Below are 22,448 nucleotides of genomic sequence, written 5' to 3' on the forward strand. Positions count from 1 at the left end.
GGGATTAGACTAGCAGTGGCGGTCACTGGTGCCCATGCTATGGAAGTTCTGGGTAAGGGGGGGGGGGGATTAGACTAGCAGTGGCGGTCACTGGTGCCCCTGCTATGGAAGTTCTGGGTAAGGAGGGGGATTAGACTAGCAGTGGTGGTCACTGGTGCCCCTGCTATGGAAGTTATGAGTAAGGGGGGGGGGGGATTAGACTAGCAGTGGTGGTCACTGGTGCCCCTGCTATGGAAGTTGTGGGTAAGGGGGGGGGGGTATTAGACTAGCAGTGGTGGTCACTGGTGCCCCTGCTATGGAAGTTGTGGGTAAGGGGGGGGGGGGGGATTAGACTAGCAGTGGTGGTCACTGGTGCCCCTGCTATGGAAGTTGTGGGTAAGGGGGGGGGGGGGGTATTAGACTAGCAGTGGTGGTCACTGGTGCCCCTGCTATGGAAGTTGTGGGTAAGGGGGGGGGGGGGGGGGATTAGACTAGCAGTGGTGGTCACTGGTGCCCCTGCTATGGAAGTTCTGGGTATGGGGGGGGGGGGGGGATTAGACTAGCAGTGGTGGTCATTGGTGCCCCTGCTATGGAAGTTCTGGGTATGGGGGGGGGGGATTAGACTAGCAGTGGTGGTCATTGGTGCCCCTGCTATGGAAGTTCTGGTTAAGGAGGGGGATTAGACTAGCAGTGGTGGTCACTGGTGCCCCTGCTATGGAAGTTCTGGTTAAGGAGGGGGATTAGACTAGCAGTGGTGGTCACTGGTGCCCCTGCTATGGAAGTTATGAGTAAGGGGGGGGGGGGGGATTAGACTAGCAGTGGTGGTCACTGGTGCCCCTGCTATGGAAGTTCTGGGTAAGGGGGGGGGGGGTATTAGTCTAGCAGTGGTGGTCACTGGTGCCCCTGCTATGGAAGTTGTGGGTAAGGGGGGGGGGGGATTAGACTAGCAGTGGTGGTCACTGGTGCCCCTGCTATGGAAGTTGTGGGTAAGGGGGGGATCAGACTAGCAGTGGTGGTCACTGGTGCTCCTGCTATGGAAGTTCTGGGTAAGGGGGGGATTAGACTAGCTGTGGCGGTCACTGGTGCCCCTGCTATGGAAGTTCTGGGTAAGGGGGGGGGGGATTAGACTAGCAGTGGTAGTCGCTGGTGCCCCTGCTATGGAAGTTCTGGGTAAGGGGGGGATTAGAGTAGCAGTGGTGGTCACTGGTGCCCTTGCTATAGAAGTTCTGGGTAAGGGGGGGGGGGGGGATTTTCATTTAAGTCTATAAAGAAATGTATTTTTGGGACAGCAAAATAGGGAATAGGATTTTTTTTTAAAGGAGAGTTGGAGAACATAGGGTGCAGAGAGAGGTGGATGACAGAGAGAGAGAGAGGGAGATGGAGAGGGGGAGAGAGGGAAAAAGGGAGGAAGAGAGAGGGAAAGGAGAGAAAGGGAGATGGAGAGGGGAAGAGAGGGAAAGAGGGAGGGAGAAATGAGGGAGTGAAGTGGACAGGATGGATGCGGACCTACAAATGGCATCATTTAGAGCCTCAAAACGTGAGAGCTTGGCCCCACCATCCAAAGTGTCTGCAGCGTCTCCCAGAGAGGAGACAGAAGGTAGGTAAGTATGCATTAGCATACGTTAGTAAATATCGCATCACCCTCAAATCCGCATTGCATGCAATTCAGAATCAGTCCCAATGAAATGAAGAGACCCTTGTGGGGACATTGTACATGTGGAGGCTGGATCTTCATAGTGAATGTGTACGGGCGCTTTGCGCCATGGCTGTCAGTACCGTTTAGCAGCCCGGAAATGCGCCTCCCCGCAGGCTGTAGATCAATGTCTTGGCAAATATGAAGGACGGCCTGTGACTGATGTCATACACGACCAGGAACCCATCTGCTCGGCTCAGCTCCTCGCTCAGGGGCACTTTCTTATGTGGCTGAAACATACACATGCAATATATTAATACACATATTGCTGCAAAATGAATGTATCAGTGCCCCCTGTTGGTGATGGCTAGAACTGGTGTAAGCTCTCTGCGAGCACTGGGGGGGATTCAGGAAGGATCTGTTTGCGATCCATACTACATTTCCCCAATGATCGGGTCTTGGGATCTCAGCGCACAGGTGTTCGGGGGGAGAAAACGGGGGCGGGGGGCTGCCGACGATTGGGAAAATGAGGGCATGTAATCCCCATTTTCTGGAGTGGCGAGGCCAAGGACTGGGTTGTGGACGCGGTCTCCTTGAACTCGCAAGGCCACCTGCGACGCAGGACACTGCGACCCTCGGGTGGGACAGCGGGACAGTGTTCGCTTAGTGGGACTGCCACGCGGGAATTGGGACCTTGTTACACATGAATAGCAGAACTTTTTATGTACACATATGGCGGATGTACTAAAGGGGAAATGCTGTAAAACCCCCGTTTTCATATGCCAAGGGTATCTCCATCAAAAGCCTATGTGCTTCTACCACACCCGCCGTCGAACGTCGCACCCGCCGACCTTCCTCTCCCTCACCTGTGCCCAGGCAGCGCTCTACGATCCCCCCACTTCCTCCTCCCCCGCTGCACAGCCATTTCTGCTTCCAGCTGCAGGGGGGAGGAGGAGGGGACCGGGGACTCCCAGCAAACGTCACCTCCCGGGGCTGGGAGGTGACAGACCCCACAGAACCCCCCGCACACCTTCTAACAGGTATCGCGGGGGGCATCTGTCACCGCATTCCGATGTTAATCACATATGTTAGTACGTGTACGATTAGCATCGATGCGGGGGACCGCCCTTAGAAACAGAGCTAAATTGCTTGAAAGGCACCTGTGTGCAGGTATCACCTCACATTACCTGAGTGCAGGGGACACCTCCACCTCACATTACCTGTGTGCAGGGACACCTCACATTACCTGAGTGCAGGGGACACCTCACATTACCTGAGTGCAGGGGACACCTCACATTACCTGAGTGCAGGGGACACCTCACATTACCTGAGTGCAGGGACACCTCACATTACCTGAGTGCAGGGACACCTCACATTACCTGAGTGCAGGGACACCTCACATTACCTGAGTGCAGGGGACACCTCACATTACCTGTGTGCAGGGGACACCTCACATTACCTGAGTGCAGGGGTCACCTCACATTACCTGAGTGCAGGGGACACCTCACATTACCTGAGTGCAGGGACACCTCACATTACCTGAGTTCTGGGGACACCTCACATTGGGGGTCATTCCGAGTTGTTCGCTCGCTAGCAGATTTTAGCAGCATTGCAAACGCTAGGCCGCCGCCCTCTGGGAGTGTATCTTAGCTTAGCAGAATTGCGAACGAAAGATTAGCAGAATTGCGAATAGAAAATTCTTAGCAGTTTCTGAGTAGCTCGAGACTTACTCCTACACTGCGATCAGCTCAGCACGTTTCGTTCCTGGTTTGACGTCACAAACACGCCCTGCGTTCGGCCAGCCTCTCCCCCGTTTCTCCAGATACTCCCGCGTTTTATCCTGGCACGCCTGCGTTTTTCCACACACTCCCAGAAAACGGTCAGTTTCCACCCAGGAACACCCACTTCCTGTCAATCACACTCCGATCACTTCAACGATGAAAATTCTTTGTTCGGATGTGAGTAAATCTACTAAGTTTTGTGCCATAATACTTAGCGCATGCGCACTGCGTACCATGTGCATGCGCATTTTTGCCTTAATCGCTCCGTTGCAAAAATCAGCAACGAGCGAACAACTCGGAATGACCCCCATTACCTGAGTGCAGGGGACATTACCTAAGTGCAGGGGACACCTCACATTACCTGAGTGCAGGGGACATTACCTGAGTGCTGGGGACACCTCACATTACCTGAGTGCAGGGGACACCTCACATTACCTGAGTGCAGGGGACATTACCTGAGTGCAGGGGACACCTCCCATTACCTGAGTGCAGGGGACACCTCCCATTACCTGAGTGCAGGGGACACCTCACATTACCTGAGTGCAGGGGACACCTCACATTACCTAAGTGCAGGGGACACCTCACATTACCTGAGTGCAGGGGACACCTCACATTACCTGTGTGCAGGGGACACCTCACATTACCTGAGTGCAGGGGTCACCTCACATTACCTGAGTGCAGGGACACCTCACATTACCTGAGTGCAGGGGACACCTCACATTACCTGAGTGCAGGGGACATTACCTGAGTGCAGGGGACACCTCACATTACCTGAGTGCAGGGGACACCTCACATTACCTGAGTGCAGGGGACACCTCACATTACCTGAGTGCAGGGGACACCTCACATTACCTAAGTGCAGGGGACACCTCACATTACCTGAGTGCAGGGGACACCTCACATTACCTGAGTGCAGGGGACACCTCACATTACCTGTGTGCAGGGGTCACCTCACATTACCTAAGTGCTGGGGACACCTCACATTACCTGTGTGCAGGGGTCACCTCACATTACCTGAGTGCAGGGGACACCTCACATTACCTGAGTGCAGTGGTCACCTCACATTACCTGAGTGCAGGGGACACCTCACATTACCTGAGTGCAGGGGACATTACCTGTGTGCAGGTGACACCTCACATTACCTGAGTGCAGGGGACACCTCACATTACCTGTGTGCAGGGGTCACCTCACATTACCTGAGTGCAGGGGACACCTCACATTACCTGAGTGCAGGGGACACCTCACATTACCTGAGTGCAGGGGACACCTCACATTACCTGTGTGCAGGGGACACCTCACATTACCTGTGTGCAGGGGACACCTCACATTACCTGAGTGCAGGGGACACCTCACATTACCTGAGTGCAGGGGACATTACCTGAGTGCAGGTGACACCTCACATTACCTGAGTGCAGGGGACACCTCACATTACCTGAGTGCAGGGGACATTACCTGAGTGCAGGTGACACCTCACATTACCTGAGTGCAGGTGACACCTCTCATTACCTGAGTGCAGGGGACACCTCACATTACCTGAGTGCAGGGGACATTACCTGAGTGCAGGTGACACCTCACATTACCTGAGAACAGGGGTCATAGATCTCCAGATTGGTTACTCTTCCATCCATAGTCATCTGCTTTGTATATATACACTCTGTAAAAGAGATGAGACCATCAGATCCTAGGCCTGAAACCAAACATGGCGGGAAATATATCAGTGTCTGGAAGCTGCGGTATTCTGTAGGAGATGTGATATTGTGTGTCGGCATTGTGGCATCTGCGATCCTGACTAGCGCTATGGTAACTGCTTCCCTATTGTAGGAGATGCGATATTGTGCGTCGGCATTGTGATGTCCGGGATCCTGAATAGCGCTATGGTAACCGCTTCCCTATTGTAGGAGATGCGATATTGTGCGTCGGCAATGTGATGTCCGGGATCCTGACTAGCGCTATGGTAACCGCTTCCCTACTGTAGGTGATGTGATATTGTCTCTCATTCCGAGTTGATCGCTCGCTAGCTGCTTTTAGCAGCATTGCACACGCTAGGCCGCCGCCCTCTGGGAGTGTATCTTAGCTTAGCAGAAGTGCGACCGAAAGGATCGCAGAACGGCGTCCAAATTTTATCAAGCAGTTTCTGAGTAACTCCAGACCTACTCCTACCTTGCGATCACTTCAGACTATTTAGTTCCTGTTTTGACGTCACAAACACGCCCTGCGTTCGGCCAGCCACTCCCCCGTTTCCCCAGGCACGCCTGCGTTTTTTCACTCACTCCCCGAAAACGCTCAGTTACCACCCAGAAACACCCACTTCCTGTCAATCACTCTGCGGCCAGCAGTGCGACTGAAAAGCGTCGCTAGACCTTGTGTGAAACTACATCGGCTTTTGTGAAAGTACATCGCGCGTGCGCACTGCGCACCATACGCATGCGCAGAAATGCCGCTTTTTTACCTAATCCCCGCGCTGCGACCAAAAGTAGCTAGCGAACAACACGGAATGACCACCATTGTGCGTCGGCATTGTAACGTCCGGGATCCCGACTAGCGCTATGGTAACCGCTTCCCGTTACAATGGGATGACTTTCCCCTATCCCACAGCAAATAGGGAATATCTCCTGCATACTGTACTTCACGCTCGGGTTTTACCCTTTATGTGTATAATTATGAGAGCGCAGCAGTTCCATGTGCTGGGAGCTTAGGGTCTGTGTATGCGTCCTGACTGCACCGTGGCTGCTCCATGTACTGTTATATCTATATATTCGTGCAATCAGTTATATTGGGTATCTTGCTGTATCTACAGTATATTTGTGTAATAAAGCATTGGATAATACGTGTGTGAGGTATTGTTATGCTACTAGTTACTGCATGCAAGCAGGCAAGAGTTACCTACCCTCCCTCATTCTGCAGGAGACTCCCTGAAATAGCAGCAATCTCCCTCACTCCCTGAATAGACCAGCAATCTCCCTGATTTTACCTTACCCCCATTATATAGCTGTTACATTCTTGGGGAAAAGATAAAGAGGAGCTATATACATTCAAATGGGATCATCAGCGCCATTTCCCTGTATTGGTTATAAGGCAAAATGATCCCTATGGCTACAATCATTTTAAATAAGGTTTCTCATGGCCACTTACAGTATATTATATACACAGGGCCGGACTGGGACTAAAAATAGGCCCTGGCATTTTTTAAGCACACAGGCCCACCTCTGTGACTCCTCCCCTTACTGTTCCTGACTCCTCCCACTTATTAGTCTATGTTCTTACAAATATAATTAATGGCCCTCATTCCGAGTCGTTCGCTCGGTATTTTTCATCGCATCGCAGTGAAATTCCGCTTAGTACGCATGCGCAATATTCGCACTGCGACTGCGCCAAGTAATTTTACAATGGAGATAGTATTTTTACTCACGGCTTTTTCATCGCTCCGGCGATCGTAATGTGATTGACAGGAAATGGGTGTTACTGGGCGGAAACAGGCCGTTTTATGGGCGTGCGGGAAAAAACGCTACCGTTTCCGGAAAAAACGCAGGAGTGGCCGGGGAAACGGGGGAGTGTCTGGGCGAACGCTGGGTGTGTTTGTGACGTCAAACCAGGAACGACAAGCACTGAACTGATCGCAGATGCCGAGTAAGTCTGAAGCTACTCTGAAACTGCTAAGTAGTTTGTAATCGCAATATTGCGAATACATCGGTCGCAATTTTAAGAAGCTAAGATACACTCCCAGTAGGCGTAGGCTTAGCGTGAGCAACTCTGCTAAAATCGCCTTGCGACCGATCAACTCGGAATGAGGGCCAATATTCTAACAACATACAGGCGTACATCATTCTCTATTAAAATATACTCAACCAGTGGTTGAAGTGGGAATTTCGAAGTGGGGGTATGGAAATGTGAGGTTTGTAATTAAGTGCGGCGCTCCGGAAAGGGGGTGTGGCCACTCAAAGGGGCGTGGTCACTCAAAAGGGGGCGTGGTCTTCAGTGTAGTTTACCACACCATACACCCCTTATACGCATTATGCACCACAATAGTAGGACCCCTTATACTATCTAGTACTGCTGCCCCTTTCACATTATACCACACAGTATGAGCCAAAATTCACATTACAGCACCCGGTATGAGCCGAAATTTACATTATATGCCACCGATAGTGCAGTGCCAGGTATACAAATGCCCCCACAGTGCCAGGTATACAAATGCCCCCCCAGTGCCAGGTATACAAATGCCCCCACAGTGCCAGGTATACAGATGCCCCCACAGTGCCAGGTATACAAATGCCCCCACAGTGCCAGGTATACAATTGCCCCCACAGTGCTAGGTAAACAATTGCCCCCACAGTGCCAGGTAAACAATTGCCCCCACAGTGCCAGGTAAACAATTGCCCCCACAGTGCCAGGTAAACAATTGCCCCCACAGTGCCAGGTATACAAATGCCCCCACAGTGCCAGGTATAAAAATGCCCCCACAGTGCCAGGTATACAAATGCCCCCACAGTGCCAGATCCACAAATGCCCCCACAGTGCCAGGTATACAAATGCCCCCACAGTGCCAGGTATACAAATGCCCCCCACAGTGCCAGGTATACAGATGCCCCCACAGTGCAAGGTATACAGATGCCCCCACAGTGCCATGTATACAGATGCCCCCACAGTGCCAGGTAAACAATTGCCCCCACAGTGCCAGGTATACAAATGCCCCACAGTGCCAGCCAATTGCCCCCACAGTGCCAGGTATACAATTGCCCCCACAGCAGCCAGTGCTGCAGCTACTTACCGCTGCTGCACTGCTGCTGCTCCTCCTCCTCCGGGCTGTGAGGGACGGGGGTGAGAGCGCCGGGCGCCCGCCAGCGCGGCTGTGTCTGGCGCGGCAGCGTATATCGTTCAAACCAGCCGCCGGTTTGTGAGCCAATCAGAGCTCGCGGACCGGCGGCTTCTGATTGGCTGCCGGTCCGCGAGCTCTGATTGGCTCATGAACCGGCGGCTGCTTTGAAGTCCGCTATACGCGCCGCGCCAGACACAGCCATGCTGGCGGGCGCCCGGCGCTTTCACCCCCGAACCTCACAGCTCTCCAATCCTGACAGCTGAGACGCGCTGCCGCCGGACTGAGCGGCAGCGCGTCTCAGTGACCGCTGGACCGGCCCACGTGGCCATCGGCCCTTCTGGCATTTGCCAGAAGTGCCAGATGGCCAGTCCGGCCCTGGCTGAGACGCGCTGCCGCCGGACTGAGCGGCAGCGCGTCTCAGTGACCGCTGGACCGGCCCATGTGGCCATCGGCCCTTCTGGCATTTGCCAGAAGTGCCAGATGGCCAGTCCGGCCCTGATTATACAGTCTACTAACTTTGGGGCTCATTTACATTTTGATGTAAGTCATTTTCATGCAGCAGTACACGCCCGCGCTTATAGGTGTTAATTTCACAATCTCCCTGACATGCTTTATTAAAAGTAGGCAAGTATGAAGCAGGCTTTATTATGCACTATGGTATGCAGTCAGGGCCGGCGCTACCCGCTCAGCGAAGGGATGCAGTGCAGGGAGGCGCTGGGACAGAGAGGCGCTGTCCCTGCTCTGCATCCCTTCCCCGCAGTAGCGGAATCCAGCAGTGGGTGAGAAGGGCGATCGCTCCCCCCCCCCCGTCCCGTAGGTTAACGAGCGCCTAAATGTGACGTCAGCAGCTGCTCTCCGCGCCCCCTCCCTGTTCGGATCTTGTGAGATGGAGCAAGGCGTTGCAGTGTGTCCGGAGCCTCCCCCCGCCTCCCCCTCCTGCGTAGCTTGCGTCCCCGCACTGGTGAAAGGATCCGCTCCCAATTCCAGGACCACAAGCTGCCCGAGGAGTTGCAGGCACGAGCCCGGGGAGGAGGCAGTGGGTGGTATCTTCACTGGCTGGGGAGGCAATAAGAAGTGCTGCACTGGCTTCCTCAACTGCCGGCTGATCCGACCTCCCTTTCAGCCGGTCCTGACTAGCGGTCCCTCATATGGAGCCACAGTATCAGCCAGAAGGTCAGTGCCTCGCACCTCATCTGGTTGTCATGTGACCAGGAGGAGTAGGTTCTGCAGCAGCTGCACCTCCCTACTGTCTGAAAGGTGTCAGCTGCCTGTAGAGGAAGCTACTACTATTTGGGGGAATTATGTACAAGGACGCTACTATTACTGGGGGGGCAGTATGCATAACAAAGCTACTACTACTGGGGGGGGGGGGGCATTACGTATGAGGACGCTACTACTAGGGGGGGAATTACGTATAAGGACGCTTCTACTACTGCGAGTCATTACGTATAAGCACGCTACTACTACTTGGGGCATTACGTATAAGGACGCTTCTACTACTGGGGGTGCACTACATATAAGGACGTGTCTACTACTGGGGGGCATTACGTATAAGGACGCATCTACTACTGGGTGGGCATTACGTATAAGGACGCGTCTACTACTGGGGGGGCATTACGTATAAGAACGCGTCTACTACTGGGGGTGCATTATGTATAAGGACGCTGCTACTACGGGTGGGGCATTACTTATAAGATGAATAAGATTGTGCTACATTGTGGCATCATTTTAAATGGGGGTACTATTGTGTGGCCATGCCCCTTACTTGTGAGACCACACCCCTTTTCCCTGCGTGCACCAAAGGAATTTGTAGGGCGCAAATTTATAGTTTGCAGGGGGGCGCCGAACACCCTAGCACCGGCCCTGTATGCAGTCATGGTAACGCCGGGTGCCTGATGATGATGTCATCAGTGGGCGCTTCTGCTCAGACCCAGAAGTCTGGCTGGACATGTGGTCTGCTAGTTATAAGGTGTGCCCACTTTCGTATCTGCAGTATATGTTGTATAAAGAGATTTTATATATATATATATATATATATATATATATATATATATGATAGTAGTGAATAGAATTATAATGTGTGACACAGTGGTCAGCATTGCCTGCAGCGTTAGAGGTTATTGGGGACTAGATGGGAAACACTGGTTGGCACAATGGAGGGAGAGGTGATACGTCCCCGTCACCTCTGTCTCAGTGGAATGTGACGTCATAGAATATAAGAAACATTTCTCTACGTGACTATACCACCATGGGGTAAATTTACTAAGATGGGAGTTCTATTTAAGATGGGATGTTGCCCATAGCAACCAATCAGATTCCAGGTATTATCATCTAGAAAGTGCTAGATAAATGAGAAGTACAATCTGATTGGTTGCTATGGGCAACATCCCATCTTAAATAGAACTCCCATCTTAGTAAATTTACCCCCATGTGTCCCGGCGCTAGTCCTGGGGGAGTTACAGTGTGTTCCGGTTATTTCCCATTACGTCTTTCCATGTGCATTATATCAGCAGGAAGGAAGAGAGAACATTGCAGCCACACATCATTATGTGAGAGAACCTGCTGCAGCCTGAGGTAATATTACAGTACCCTGCAGCAGCCTGAGGTAATATTACTGTACCCTGCAGCAGCCTGAGGTAATATTACTGTACCCTGCTGTAGCCTGAGGTATTATTACTGTACCCTGCCGCCGGCTAAGGTAATATTACTGTACCCTGCTGCAGCCTGAGGTAATATTACTGTACCCTGCTGCAGCCTGAGGTCATATTACTGTACCCTGCTGCAGCCTGAGGTCATATTACTGTACCCTGCCGCCGGCTGAGGTAATATTACTGTACCCTGCCGCCGGCTGAGGTAATATTACTGTACCCTGCCGCCGGCTGAGGTAATATTACTGTACCCTGCCGCCGGCTGAGGTAATATTACTGTACCCTGCTGCAGCCTGAGGTAATATTACTGTACCCTGCTGCAGCCTGAGGTCATATTACTGTACCCTGCCGCCGGCTGAGGTAATATTACTGTACCCTGCCGCCGGCTGAGGTAATATTACTGTACCCTGCTGCAGCCTGAGGTAATATTACTGTACCCTGCTGCAGCCTGAGGTCATATTACTGTACCCTGCTGCAGCCTGAGGTCATATTACTGTACCCTGCCGCCGGCTGAGGTAATATTACTGTACCCTGCCGCCGGCTGAGGTAATATTACTGTACCCTGCCGCCGGCTGAGGTAATATTACTGTACCCTGCCGCCGGCTGAGGTAATATTACTGTACCCTGCTGCAGCCTGAGGTAATATTACTGTACCCTGCTGCAGCCTGAGGTCATATTACTGTACCCTGCCGCCGGCTGAGGTAATATTACTGTACCCTGCCGCCGGCTGAGGTAATATTACTGTACCCTGCCGCAGCCTGAGGTAATATTACTGTACCCTGCTGCAGCCTGAGGTAATATTACAGTACCCTGCCGCAGCCTGAGGTAATATTACTGTACCCTGCCGCAGCCTGAGGTAATATTACTGTACCCTGCTGCAGCCAGAGGTAATATTACTGTACCCTGCAGCAGCCTGAGGTAATATTACTGTACCCTGCAGCAGCCTGAGGTAATATTACTGTACCCTGCTGTAGCCTGAGGTATTATTACTGTACCCTGCCGCCGGCTGAGGTAATATTACTGTACCCTGCCGCCGGCTGAGGTAATATTTATTACTGTACCCTGCTGCAGCCTGAGGTCATATTACTGTACCCTGCCGCCGGCTGAGGTAATATTACTGTACCCTGCCGCCGGCTGAGGTAATATTACTGTACCCTGCCGCCGGCTGAGGTAATATTACTGTACCCTGCTGCAGCCAGAGGTCATATTACTGTACCCTGCCCCAGCCTGAGGTAATATTACTGTACCCTGCTGCCGCCTGAGGTAATATTACAGTACCCTGCTGCAGCCTGAGGTAATATTACTGTACCCTGCTGCAGCCTGAGATAATATTACTGTAACCTGCTGCAGCCTGAGGTAATATTACTGTAACCTGCTGCAGCCTGAGGTAATATTACTGTACCCTGCTGCAGCCTGAGGTAATATTACTGTACCCTGCCGCCGGCTGAGGTAATATTACTGTACCCTGCCGCCGGCTGAGGTAATATTACTGTACCCTGCTGCAGCCAGAGGTCATATTACTGTACCCTGCCGCAGCCTGAGGTAATATTACTGTACCCTGCCGCAGCCTGAGGTAATATTACTGTACCCTGCTGCAGCCAGAGGTAATATTACTGTACCCTGCAGCAGCCTGAGGTAATATTACTGTACCCTGCAGCAGCCTGAGGTAATATTACTGTACCCTGCAGCAGCCTGAGGTAATATTACTGTACCCTGCTGTAGCCTGAGGTATTATTACTGTACCCTGCCGCCGGCTGAGGTAATATTACTGTACCCTGCCGCCGGCTGAGGTAATATTTATTACTGTACCCTGCTGCAGCCTGAGGTAATATTACTGTACCCTGCTGCAGCCTGAGGTAATATTACTGTACCCTGCTGCAGCCTGAGGTAATATTACTGTACCCTGCTGCAGCCTGAGGTAATATTACTGTACCCTGCCGCCGGCTGAGGTAATATTACTGTACCCTGCTGCAGCCAGAGGTAATATTACTGTACCCTGCTGCAGCCTGAGGTAATATTACTGTAACCTGCTGCAGCCTGAGGTAATATTACTGTACCCTGCTGCAGCCTGAGGTCATATTACTGTACCCTGCCGCCGGCTGAGGTAATATTACTGTACCCTGCTGCAGCCTGAGGTAATATTACTGTACCCTGCCGCCGGCTGAGGTAATATTACTGTACCCTGCTGCAGCCAGAGGTAATATTACTGTACCCTGCCGCAGCCTGAGGTAATATTACTGTACCCTGCTGCAGCCAGAGGTAATATTACTGTACCCTGCTGCAGCCTGAGGTAATATTACTGTACCCTGCAGCAGCCTGAGGTATTATTACTGTACCCTGCTGCAGCCTGAGGTCATATTACTGTACCCTGCCGCCGGCTGAGGTAATATTACTGTACCCTGCCGCAGCCTGAGGTCATATTACTGTACCCTGCAGCAGCCTGAGGTAATATTACTGTACCCTGCCGCAGCCTGAGGTAATATTACTGTACCCTGCCGCAGCCTGAGGTAATATTACTGTACCCTGCTGCAGCCTGAGGTAATATTACTGTACCCTGCAGCAGCCTGAGGTATTATTACTGTACCCTGCCGCAGCCTGAGGTAATATTACTGTACCCTGCCGCAGCCTGAGGTAATATTACTGTACCCTGCTGCAGCCTGAGGTAATATATTACTGTACCCTGCTGCAGCCTGAGGTAATATTACTGTACCCTGCCGCAACCTGAGGTAATATTACTGTACCCTGCCGCAGCCTGAGGTAATATTACTGTAACCTGCTGCAGCCTGAGGTAATATTACTGTAACCTGCTGCAGCCTGAGGTAATATTACTGTACCCTGCTGCTGCCTGAGGTAATATTACTGTACCCTGCTGCAGCCTGAGGTAATATTACTGTACCCTGCCGCAGCCTGAGGTAATATTACTGTACCCTGCCGCCGGCTGAGGTAATATTACTGTACCCTGCCGCAACCTGAGGTAATATTACTGTACCCTGCCGCAACCTGAGGTAATATTACTGTACCCTGCCGCAGCCTGAGGTAATATTACTGTACCCTGCAGCAGCCTGAGGTAATATTACTGTACCCTGCTGCAGCCTGAGGTAATGTTACTGTACCCTGCTGCAGCCTGAGGTAATATTACTGTACCCTGCTGCAGCCTGAGGTAATATTACTGTACCCTGCTGCAGCCTGAGGTAATATTACTGTACCCTGCCGCAGCCTGAGGTAATGTTACTGTACCCTGCCGCCGGCTGAGGTAATAATAAGATTTTACTTACCGATAAATCTATTTCTCGTAGTCCGTAGTGGATGCTGGGGACTCCGTCAGGACCATGGGGATTAGCGGCTCCGCAGGAGACAGGGCACAAAACTAAAGCTTTAGGATCAGGTGGTGTGTACTGGCTCCTCCCCCTATGACCCTCCTCCAAGCCTCAGTTAGGATACTGTGCCCGGACGAGCGTACACAATAAGGAAGGATATTGAATCCCGGGTAAGACTCATACCAGCCACACCAATCACACCGTATAACTTGTGATCTAAACCCAGTTAACAGTATGACAAACGTAGGAGCCTCTGAACAGACGGCTCACAACAATAACAACCCGATTTTTTTTGTAACAATAACTATGTACAAGTATTGCAGACAATCCGCACTTGGGATGGGCGCCCAGCATCCACTACGGACTACGAGAAATAGATTTATCGGTAAGTAAAATCTTATTTTCTCTGACGTCCTAAGTGGATGCTGGGGACTCCGTCAGGACCATGGGGATTATACCAAAGCTCCCAAACGGGCGGGAGAGTGCGGATGACTCTGCAGCACCGAGTGAGAGAACTCCAGGTCCTCCTCAGCCAGGGTGTGCCCCTGACCAAGTAGCAGCTCGGCAAAGTTGTAAAGCCGAGACCCCTCGGGCAGTCGCCCAAGATGAGCCCACCTTCCTTGTGGAATGGGCATTTATATATTTTGGCTGTGGCAGTCCTGCCACAGAATGTGCAAGCTGAATTGTACTACACATTCAACTAGCAATCGTCTGCTTAGAAGCAAGAGCACCCAGTTTTTTTTGGGTGCATACAGGATAACAGCAAGTCAGTTTTCTTGACTCCAGCCGTCCTGGAAATCTATATTTTCAGGGCCCTGACAACATCTAGCAACTTGGAGTCCTCCAAGTCTCTAGTAGCCGCAGGTACCACAATAAGCTGGTTCAGATGAAACGCTGACACCACCTTAGGGAGAAACTGGGGACGAGTCCGCAGCTCTGCCCTGTCCGAATGGACAATCAGATATGGGCTTTTATGAGACAAAGCCGCCAATTCTGACAGTCGCCTGGCCGAGGCCAGGGCCAACATCATGGTCACTTTCCATGTGAGATATTTCAAATCCACAGATTTGAGCGGTTTAAACCAACGTGATTTGAGGAATCCCAGGAAAGATCCCACAGTGCCACTGGAGGCACAAAAGGGGGTTGTATATGCAGTACTCCCTTGTCAAATTTCTGGACTTCAGGAACTGAAGCCAATTCTTTCTGGAAGAAAATCGACAGGGCCGAAATTTGAACCTTAATGGACCCCAATTTGAGGCCCATAGACACTCCTGTTTGCAGGAAATGCAGGAATCGACCGAGTTGAAATTTCTTCGTGGGGCCTTTCTGGCCTCACACCACGCAACATATTTTCGCCACATGTGGTGATAATGTTGTGCGGTCACCTCCTTCCTGGCTTTGACCAGGGTAGGAATGACCTCTTCCGGAATGCCTTTTTTCCCTTAGGATCCGGCGTTCAACCGCCATGCCGTCAAACGCACCCGCGGTAAGTCTTGGAACAGACATGGTACTTGCTGAAGCAAAGTCCCTTCTTATCGGCAGAGGCCCTGAGTCCTCTGTGAGCATCTCATGAAGTTCCGGGTACCAAGTCCTTCTTGGCCCATCCGGAGCCACGAGTATAGTTCCTACTCCTCTACGTCTTATAATTCTCAGTACCTTTGGTATGAGAAGCAGAGGAGGGAACACATACACCGACTGGTACACCCATGGTGTTACCAGAACGTCCACAGCTATTTCCTGAGGGTCTCTTGACCTGGCGCAATACCTGTCCAGTTTTTTGTTCAGGCGGGACGCCATCATGTCCACCTTTGGTCTTCCCAACGGTGCACAATCATGTGGAAACAACTTCTCGATGAAGTCCCCACTCTCCCGGGTGGAGGTCGTGCTGAGGAAGTCTGCTTCCCAGTTGTCCACTCCCGGAATGAAAACTGCTGACAGTGCTATCACATGATTTTCCGCCCAGCGAAGAATCCTTGCAGTTTCTGCCATTGTCCTCCTGCTTCTTGTGCCGCCCTGTCTGTTTACGTGGGCGACTGCCGTGATGTTGTCCCACTGGATCAATACCGGCTGACCTTGAAGCAGAGGTCTTGCTAAGCTTAGAGCATTGTAAATTGCTCTTAGCTCCAGTATATTTATGCGGAGAGAAGTCCCCAGACTTGATAACACTCCCTGGAAATTTTTTCCTTGTGTGACTGCTCCCCAGCCTTTCAAGCTGGAATCCGTGGTCACCAGGACCCAGTCCTGAATGCATAACTGTGGCACTTTAGTAGATGAGCACTCTGCAGCCACCACAGAAGAGACACCCTTGTCCTTGGAGACAGGGTTATCCGCTGATGCATCTGAAGATGCGATCCGGACCATTTGTCCAGCAGATCCCACTGAAAAGTTCTTGCGTGAAATCTGCCGAATGGAATCGCTTCGTAAGAAGCCACCATTTTTCCCAGGACCCTTGTGCAATGATGCACTGACACTTTTCCTGGTTTTTGGAGGTTCCTGACTAGCTCGGATAACTCCCTGGCTTTCTCCTCCGGGAGAAACACCTTTTTCTGGACTGTGTCCAGAATCATCCCTAGGGACAGCAGACGTGTCGTCGGAGACAGCTGCGATTTTGGAATATTTAGAATCCACCCGTGCTGTCGTAGAACTACTTGAGATAGTGCTACTCCGACCTCCAACTGTTCTCTGGACCTTGCCCTTATCAGGAGATCGTCCAAGTAAGGGATAATTAAGACGCCTTTTCTTTGAAGAAGAATCATCATTTCGGCCATTACCTTGGTAAAGACCCGGGGTGCCGTGGACAATCCAAACGGCAGCGTCTGAAACTGATAGTGACAGTTTTATACCACGAACCTGAGGTACCCTTTGTGAGAAGGGCAAATTTGGACATGGAGGTAAGCATCCTTGATGTCCAGGGACACCATATAGTCCCCTTCTTCCTGGTTCGCTATCACTGCTCTGAGTGACTCCATTTAGAATAGGTCTCACCGAGCCGTCTGGCTTCAGTACCACAATATAGTGTGGAATAATACCCCTTTACTTGTTGTAGGAGGGGTACTTTGATTATCACCTGCTGGGAATACAGCTTGTGAATTGTTTCCAATACTGCCTCCCTGTCGGAGGTAGACGTTGGTAAAGCAAACTTCAGGAACCTGCGAGGGGGAGACGTCTCGAATTTCCAATCTGTACCCCTGGGATACTACTTGTAGGATCCAGGGGTCCACTTGCGAGTGAGCCCACTGCGTGCTGAAACTCTTGAGACGACCCCCCACCGCACCTGTTTGTACGGCCCCAGCGTCATGCTGAGGACTTGGCAGAAGCGGTGGAAGGCTTCTGTTCCTGGGAATGGGCTGCCTGCTGCAGTCTTCTTCCCTTACCTCTATCCCTGGGCAGATATTATGGGGACGAAAGGACTGAGGCTGAAAAGACTATGTCTTTTTCTGCTGAGATGTGACTTGGGGTAAAAAAGGTGGATTTTCTAGCTGTTGCCGTGGCCACCAGGTCCGATGGACCGACCCCAAATAACTCCTCCCCTTTATACGGCAATACTTCCATGTGCCGTTTGGAATCTGCATCACCTGACCACTGTCGTGTCCAGAAACATCGTCTGGCAGATATGGACATCGCACTTACTCTTGATGCCAGAGTTTCGCATATATAGAAATGCATCTTTTAAATGCTCTATAGTCAATAAAATACTGTCCCTGTCAAGGGTATCAATATTTCCAGTCAGGGAATCCGACCAAGCCACCCCAGCGCTGCCCATCCAGGCTGAGGCGATCGCTGGTCGCAGTATAACACCAGTATGTGTGTATATACTTTTTAGGATATTTTCCAACCTCCTATCAGTTGGCTCCTTGAGGGCGTCCGTATCTGGAGACGGTAACGCCACTTGTTTTTATAAGCGTGTGAGCGCCTTATCCACCCTAAGGTGTGTTTCCCAACGCGCCATAACTTCTGGCGGGAAAAGGTATACCGCCAATAATTTTCTATCGGGGGGAACCCACGCATCATCACACACTTCATTTAATTTATCTGATTCAGGAAAAACCACATGTAGTTTTTTCACACTCCACATAATACCCTTTTTTGTGGTACTTGTAGTATCAGAAATATGTAACATCTCCTTCATTGCCCTTAACATGTAACGTGTGGCCCTAAAGGAAAATACGTTTGTTTCTTCACCGTCGACACTGGAGTCAGTGTCCGTGTCTGTGTCGACCGACTGAGGTAAAAGGACGTTTTAACGCCCCTGACGGTGTTTTAGACGCCTGGACAGGTACTAATTGGTTTGCCGGCCGTCTCATGTCGTCAACCGACCTTGCAGCGTGTTGACATTATCACGTAATTCCTTAAATAAGCCATCCATTCCGGTGTCGACTCCCTAGAGAGTGACATCACCATTACCGGCAATTGCTCCGCCTCCTCACCAACATCGTCCTCATACATGTCGACACACAAGTACCGACACACAGCACACACACAGGGAATGCTCTGATAGAGGACAGGACCCCACTAGCCCTTTGGGGAGACAGAGGGAGAGTTTGCCAGCACACACCAAAAACGCTATAATTATACAGGGACAACCTTTATATAAGTGTTTTTCCCTTATAGCATTTTAATATATATATACATATCGCCAAATAAGTGCCCCCCCTCTCTGTGCAGTGCAGGGGAGAGCCTGGGAGCCTTCCCACCAGCCTTTCTGTGAGGGAAAATGGCGCTGTGTGCTGAGGAGAATAGGCCCCGCCCCCTTTTCGGCGGGCTTCTTCTCCCGTTTTTCTGAGACCTGGCAGGGGTTAAATACATCCATATAGCCTCCAGGGGCTATATGTGATGTATTTTTAGCCAGAATAAGGTATTATACATTGCTGCCCAGGGCGCCCCCAGCAACGCCCTGCACCCTCCGTGACCATTGGTGTGAAGTGTGTGACAACAATGGCGCACAGCTGCAGTGCTGTGCGCTACCTTCATGAAGACTGAAAAGCCTTCTGCCGCCGGTTTCTGGACCTTCAATCTTCAGCATCTGTAAGGGGGGTCGGCGGCGCGGCTCCGGGACGAACCCCAGGGTGAGACCTGTGTTCCGACTCCCTCTGGAGCTAATGGTGTCCAGTAGCCTAAGAATCCAATCCATCCTGCACGCAGGCGAGTTGAACTTCTCTCCCCTAAGTCCCTCGATGCAGTGAGCCTGTTGCCAGCAGGACTCACTGAAAATAAAAAAACCTAACAAAACTTTTACTCTAAGCAGCTCTTTAGGAGAGCCACCTAGATTGCACCCTGCTCGGACGGGCACAAAAACCTAACTGAGGCTTGGAGGAGGGTCATAGGGGGAGGAGCCAGTACACACCACCTGATCCTAAAGCTTTAGTTTTGTGCCCTGTCTCCTGCGGAGCCGCTAATCCCCATGGTCCTGACGGAGTCCCCAGCATCCACTTAGGACGTCAGAGAAATTACTGTACCCTGCCGCCGGCTGAGGTAATATTACTGTACCCTGCTGCAGCCTGAGGTAATATTACTGTACCCTGCCGCAGCCTGAGGTAATATTACTGTACCCTGCTGCAGCCTGAGGTAATATTACTGTACCCTGCCGCCGGCTGAGGTAATATTACTGTACCCTGCTGCAGCCTGAGGTAATATTACTGTACCCTGCTGCAGCCTGAGGTAATATTACTGTACCCTGCTGCAGCCTGAGGTAATATTACTGTACCCTGCTGCAGCCTGAGGTAATATTACTGTACCCTGCCGCCGGCTGAGGTAATATTACTGTACCCTGCCGCCGGCTGAGGTAATATTACTGTACCCTGCTGCAGCCTGAGGTAATATTACTGTACCCTGCTGCAGCCTGAGGTAATATTACTGTACCCTGCCGCAGCCTGAGGTAATATTACTGTACCCTGCTGCAGCCTGAGGTAATATTACTGTACCCTGCTGCAGCCTGAGGTAATATTACTGTACCCTGCCGCAGCCTGAGGTAATATTACTGTACCCTGCAGCAGTTCTTAGCGCGGTGCTACCACTAGGCGAATCAGGAGGTTTCCCAGGGTGCCAGGGCTTAGGGAGTGCCTATGTCCCCTGAGGCTGCCCCCTAATACAGCTGCAGCCCCCGGCATGGCCTGTGGGGTGGGGCTCCTCCATATTGGTAATGGGTTATGATGTCACACCCCCTGTGTGTAATGCCAGTGGATGCCACCCTCACATGAGGTAAGAGGTGGGTGGGGGGTGCAGGAGGAGAGGGGTGACTGGCCCAGAATCGTGTAACCACGTTTACAGTAATGGTGCCGGCCAGTCTCGCTGTCTTAGGTGTGACTGACCCCAGATCACACAGTGCGGTGGCCGACAGCGATTCTCATGTCACCAAGATAGCCGGATGTCTGTCTGTGATGAGCAAGCTGATCTTTTGCATTTAGGGCTGGATGTATTAACATACATCGCACTAACATATGCGACCAACATTGCAATGCGGTGACGGAGGCCCCCCGCGGTACCTGTGAGGTGGTGTGTGGGGGGTCTCCGTTACCTCCCTGGGCTCTCCACATTCCCCCCACATCGGGAAGGAGCAGCGGACTGTCCCCGGCGCCTCCTCCCTGCAGCCGGAAGGACGTCCGGCTGCGTTGCTAGTGGGAGGAGGAGTTTACCTTCCGGGTCCAGGCTTCCTGGAGGAAGGTATGCCGGGGGAAGGGGGGTCGGCGTCAGCGGCGGCCGTTGATAAGATGGCCATAGGTTTCTATAGGGTATCACCATCCAGAGATACCGATACCCTCATGGGCGAAAATGTGACGGCTGGGTTTTAGTACATAAGAAATGCAATAAAACCCCCAAAAACGGGGTTTTTATCACATTTTCCCTTTAGTACATCCCGCCCTTAGGGGTCTATGTACTAAGTTTTGGAGAGAGAGAGATAAAGTAACAATCAGCTCCTGTCATGTTACAGACTGGGTTTAATAAAATGGCAGCTGATTGGCTGGTACTTTATCTCTCTCCCTTAGTCAAGTACAGTATGCTGCCGGATTACATGGGGACACGGCGTCTCAGCAGCCGCTGTATGGCAGCGCTAGGGCTCCTCCTGATTCACCTGAGGTAAAGTAAATTATCACCTTGCCACCAGATAGATCACTGGTCCGGGTCCCTTCTTCCAGTCACTCACCCTCCTATAACAGGGGCAGCACATTATATCTCTGGGCCCCTAACAAAGCCACTGGCAGCCCCAGCAGTGCCGCCATTCCTCCTGCACCCCCTCTGCTCTCCTGACTGGGCAGACAATGGCCCCCGCTAACTACTACCTTGTCAGAGACCCCCCTCACCTCACCTCAGTGCCGCCATTCCTCCTGCACCCCCTCTGCTCTCCTGACTGGGCAGACAATGGCCCCCGCTAACTACTACCTTGTCAGAGACCCCCCCTCACCTCACCTCAGTGCCGCCATTCCTCCTGCACCCCCTCTGCTCTCCTGACTGGGCAGACAATGGCCCCCGCTAACTACTACCTTGTCAGAGACCCCCCCTCACCTCACCTCAGTGCCGCCATTTCTCCTGCACCCCCTCTGCTCTCCTGACTGGGCAGACAATGGCCCCCGCTAACTACTACCTTGTCAGAGACCCCCCCTCACCTCACCTCAGTGCCGCCATTCCTCCTGCACCCCCCTGCTCTCCTGACTGGGCAGACAATGGCCCCCGCTAACTACTACCTTGTCAGAGACCCCCCCTCACCTCACCTCAGTGCCGCCATTCCTCCTGCACCCCCCTGCTCTCCTGACTGGGCAGACAATGGCCCCCGCTAACTGCTACCTTGGCAGAGACCCCCCCTCACCTCACGTCAGTGCCGCCAATCCTCCTGCACCCCCTCTGCTCTCCTGACTGGGCAGACAATGGCCCCCGCTAGCTACTACCTTGGCAGAGATCCCCCCTCACCTCAGTGCCGCCATTCCTCCTGCACCCCCTCTGCTCTCCTGACTGGGCAGACAATGGCCCCCGCTAACTACTACCTTGTCAGAGACCCCCCCTCACCTCACCTCAGTGCCGCCATTCCTCCTGCACCCCCTCTGCTCTCCTGACTGGGCAGACAATGGCCCCCGCTAGCTACTACCTTGTCAGAGACCCCCCCCTCACCTCACCTCAGTGCCGCCATTCCTCCTGCACCCCCTCTGCACTACTGACTGGGAAGACAATGGCCTCCGCTAACTACTACCTTGTCAGAGACCCCCCCTCACCTCACCTCAGTGCCGCCATTCCTCCTGCACCCCCCCTGCTCTCCTGACTGGGCAGACAATGGCCCCCGCTAGC

The 22,448-nt window shown here is 52.2% G+C and overlaps 1 protein-coding gene across 1 annotated transcript in view; it reads right to left on the reverse strand.

Annotated features, from left to right (window-relative positions):
• Nucleotides 1–22,448, reverse strand: part of RERGL (RERG like) — a 38,428-nt gene that overhangs the window by 10,172 nt on the left and 5,808 nt on the right. The window contains exons 3-4 of the mRNA XM_063930093.1: nucleotides 4,974–5,080; nucleotides 1,769–1,902 (exon numbers count right to left, since the gene is read on the reverse strand). Coding sequence (XP_063786163.1) covers nucleotides 1,769–1,902; nucleotides 4,974–5,080 — 241 coding nt within the window. The remainder of the gene's footprint in view (nucleotides 1–1,768; nucleotides 1,903–4,973; nucleotides 5,081–22,448) is intronic.

Source organism: Pseudophryne corroboree, chromosome 6 (genome assembly GCF_028390025.1).
Source record: "Pseudophryne corroboree isolate aPseCor3 chromosome 6, aPseCor3.hap2, whole genome shotgun sequence".
Lineage (NCBI taxonomy): Eukaryota > Metazoa > Chordata > Amphibia > Anura > Myobatrachidae > Pseudophryne > Pseudophryne corroboree.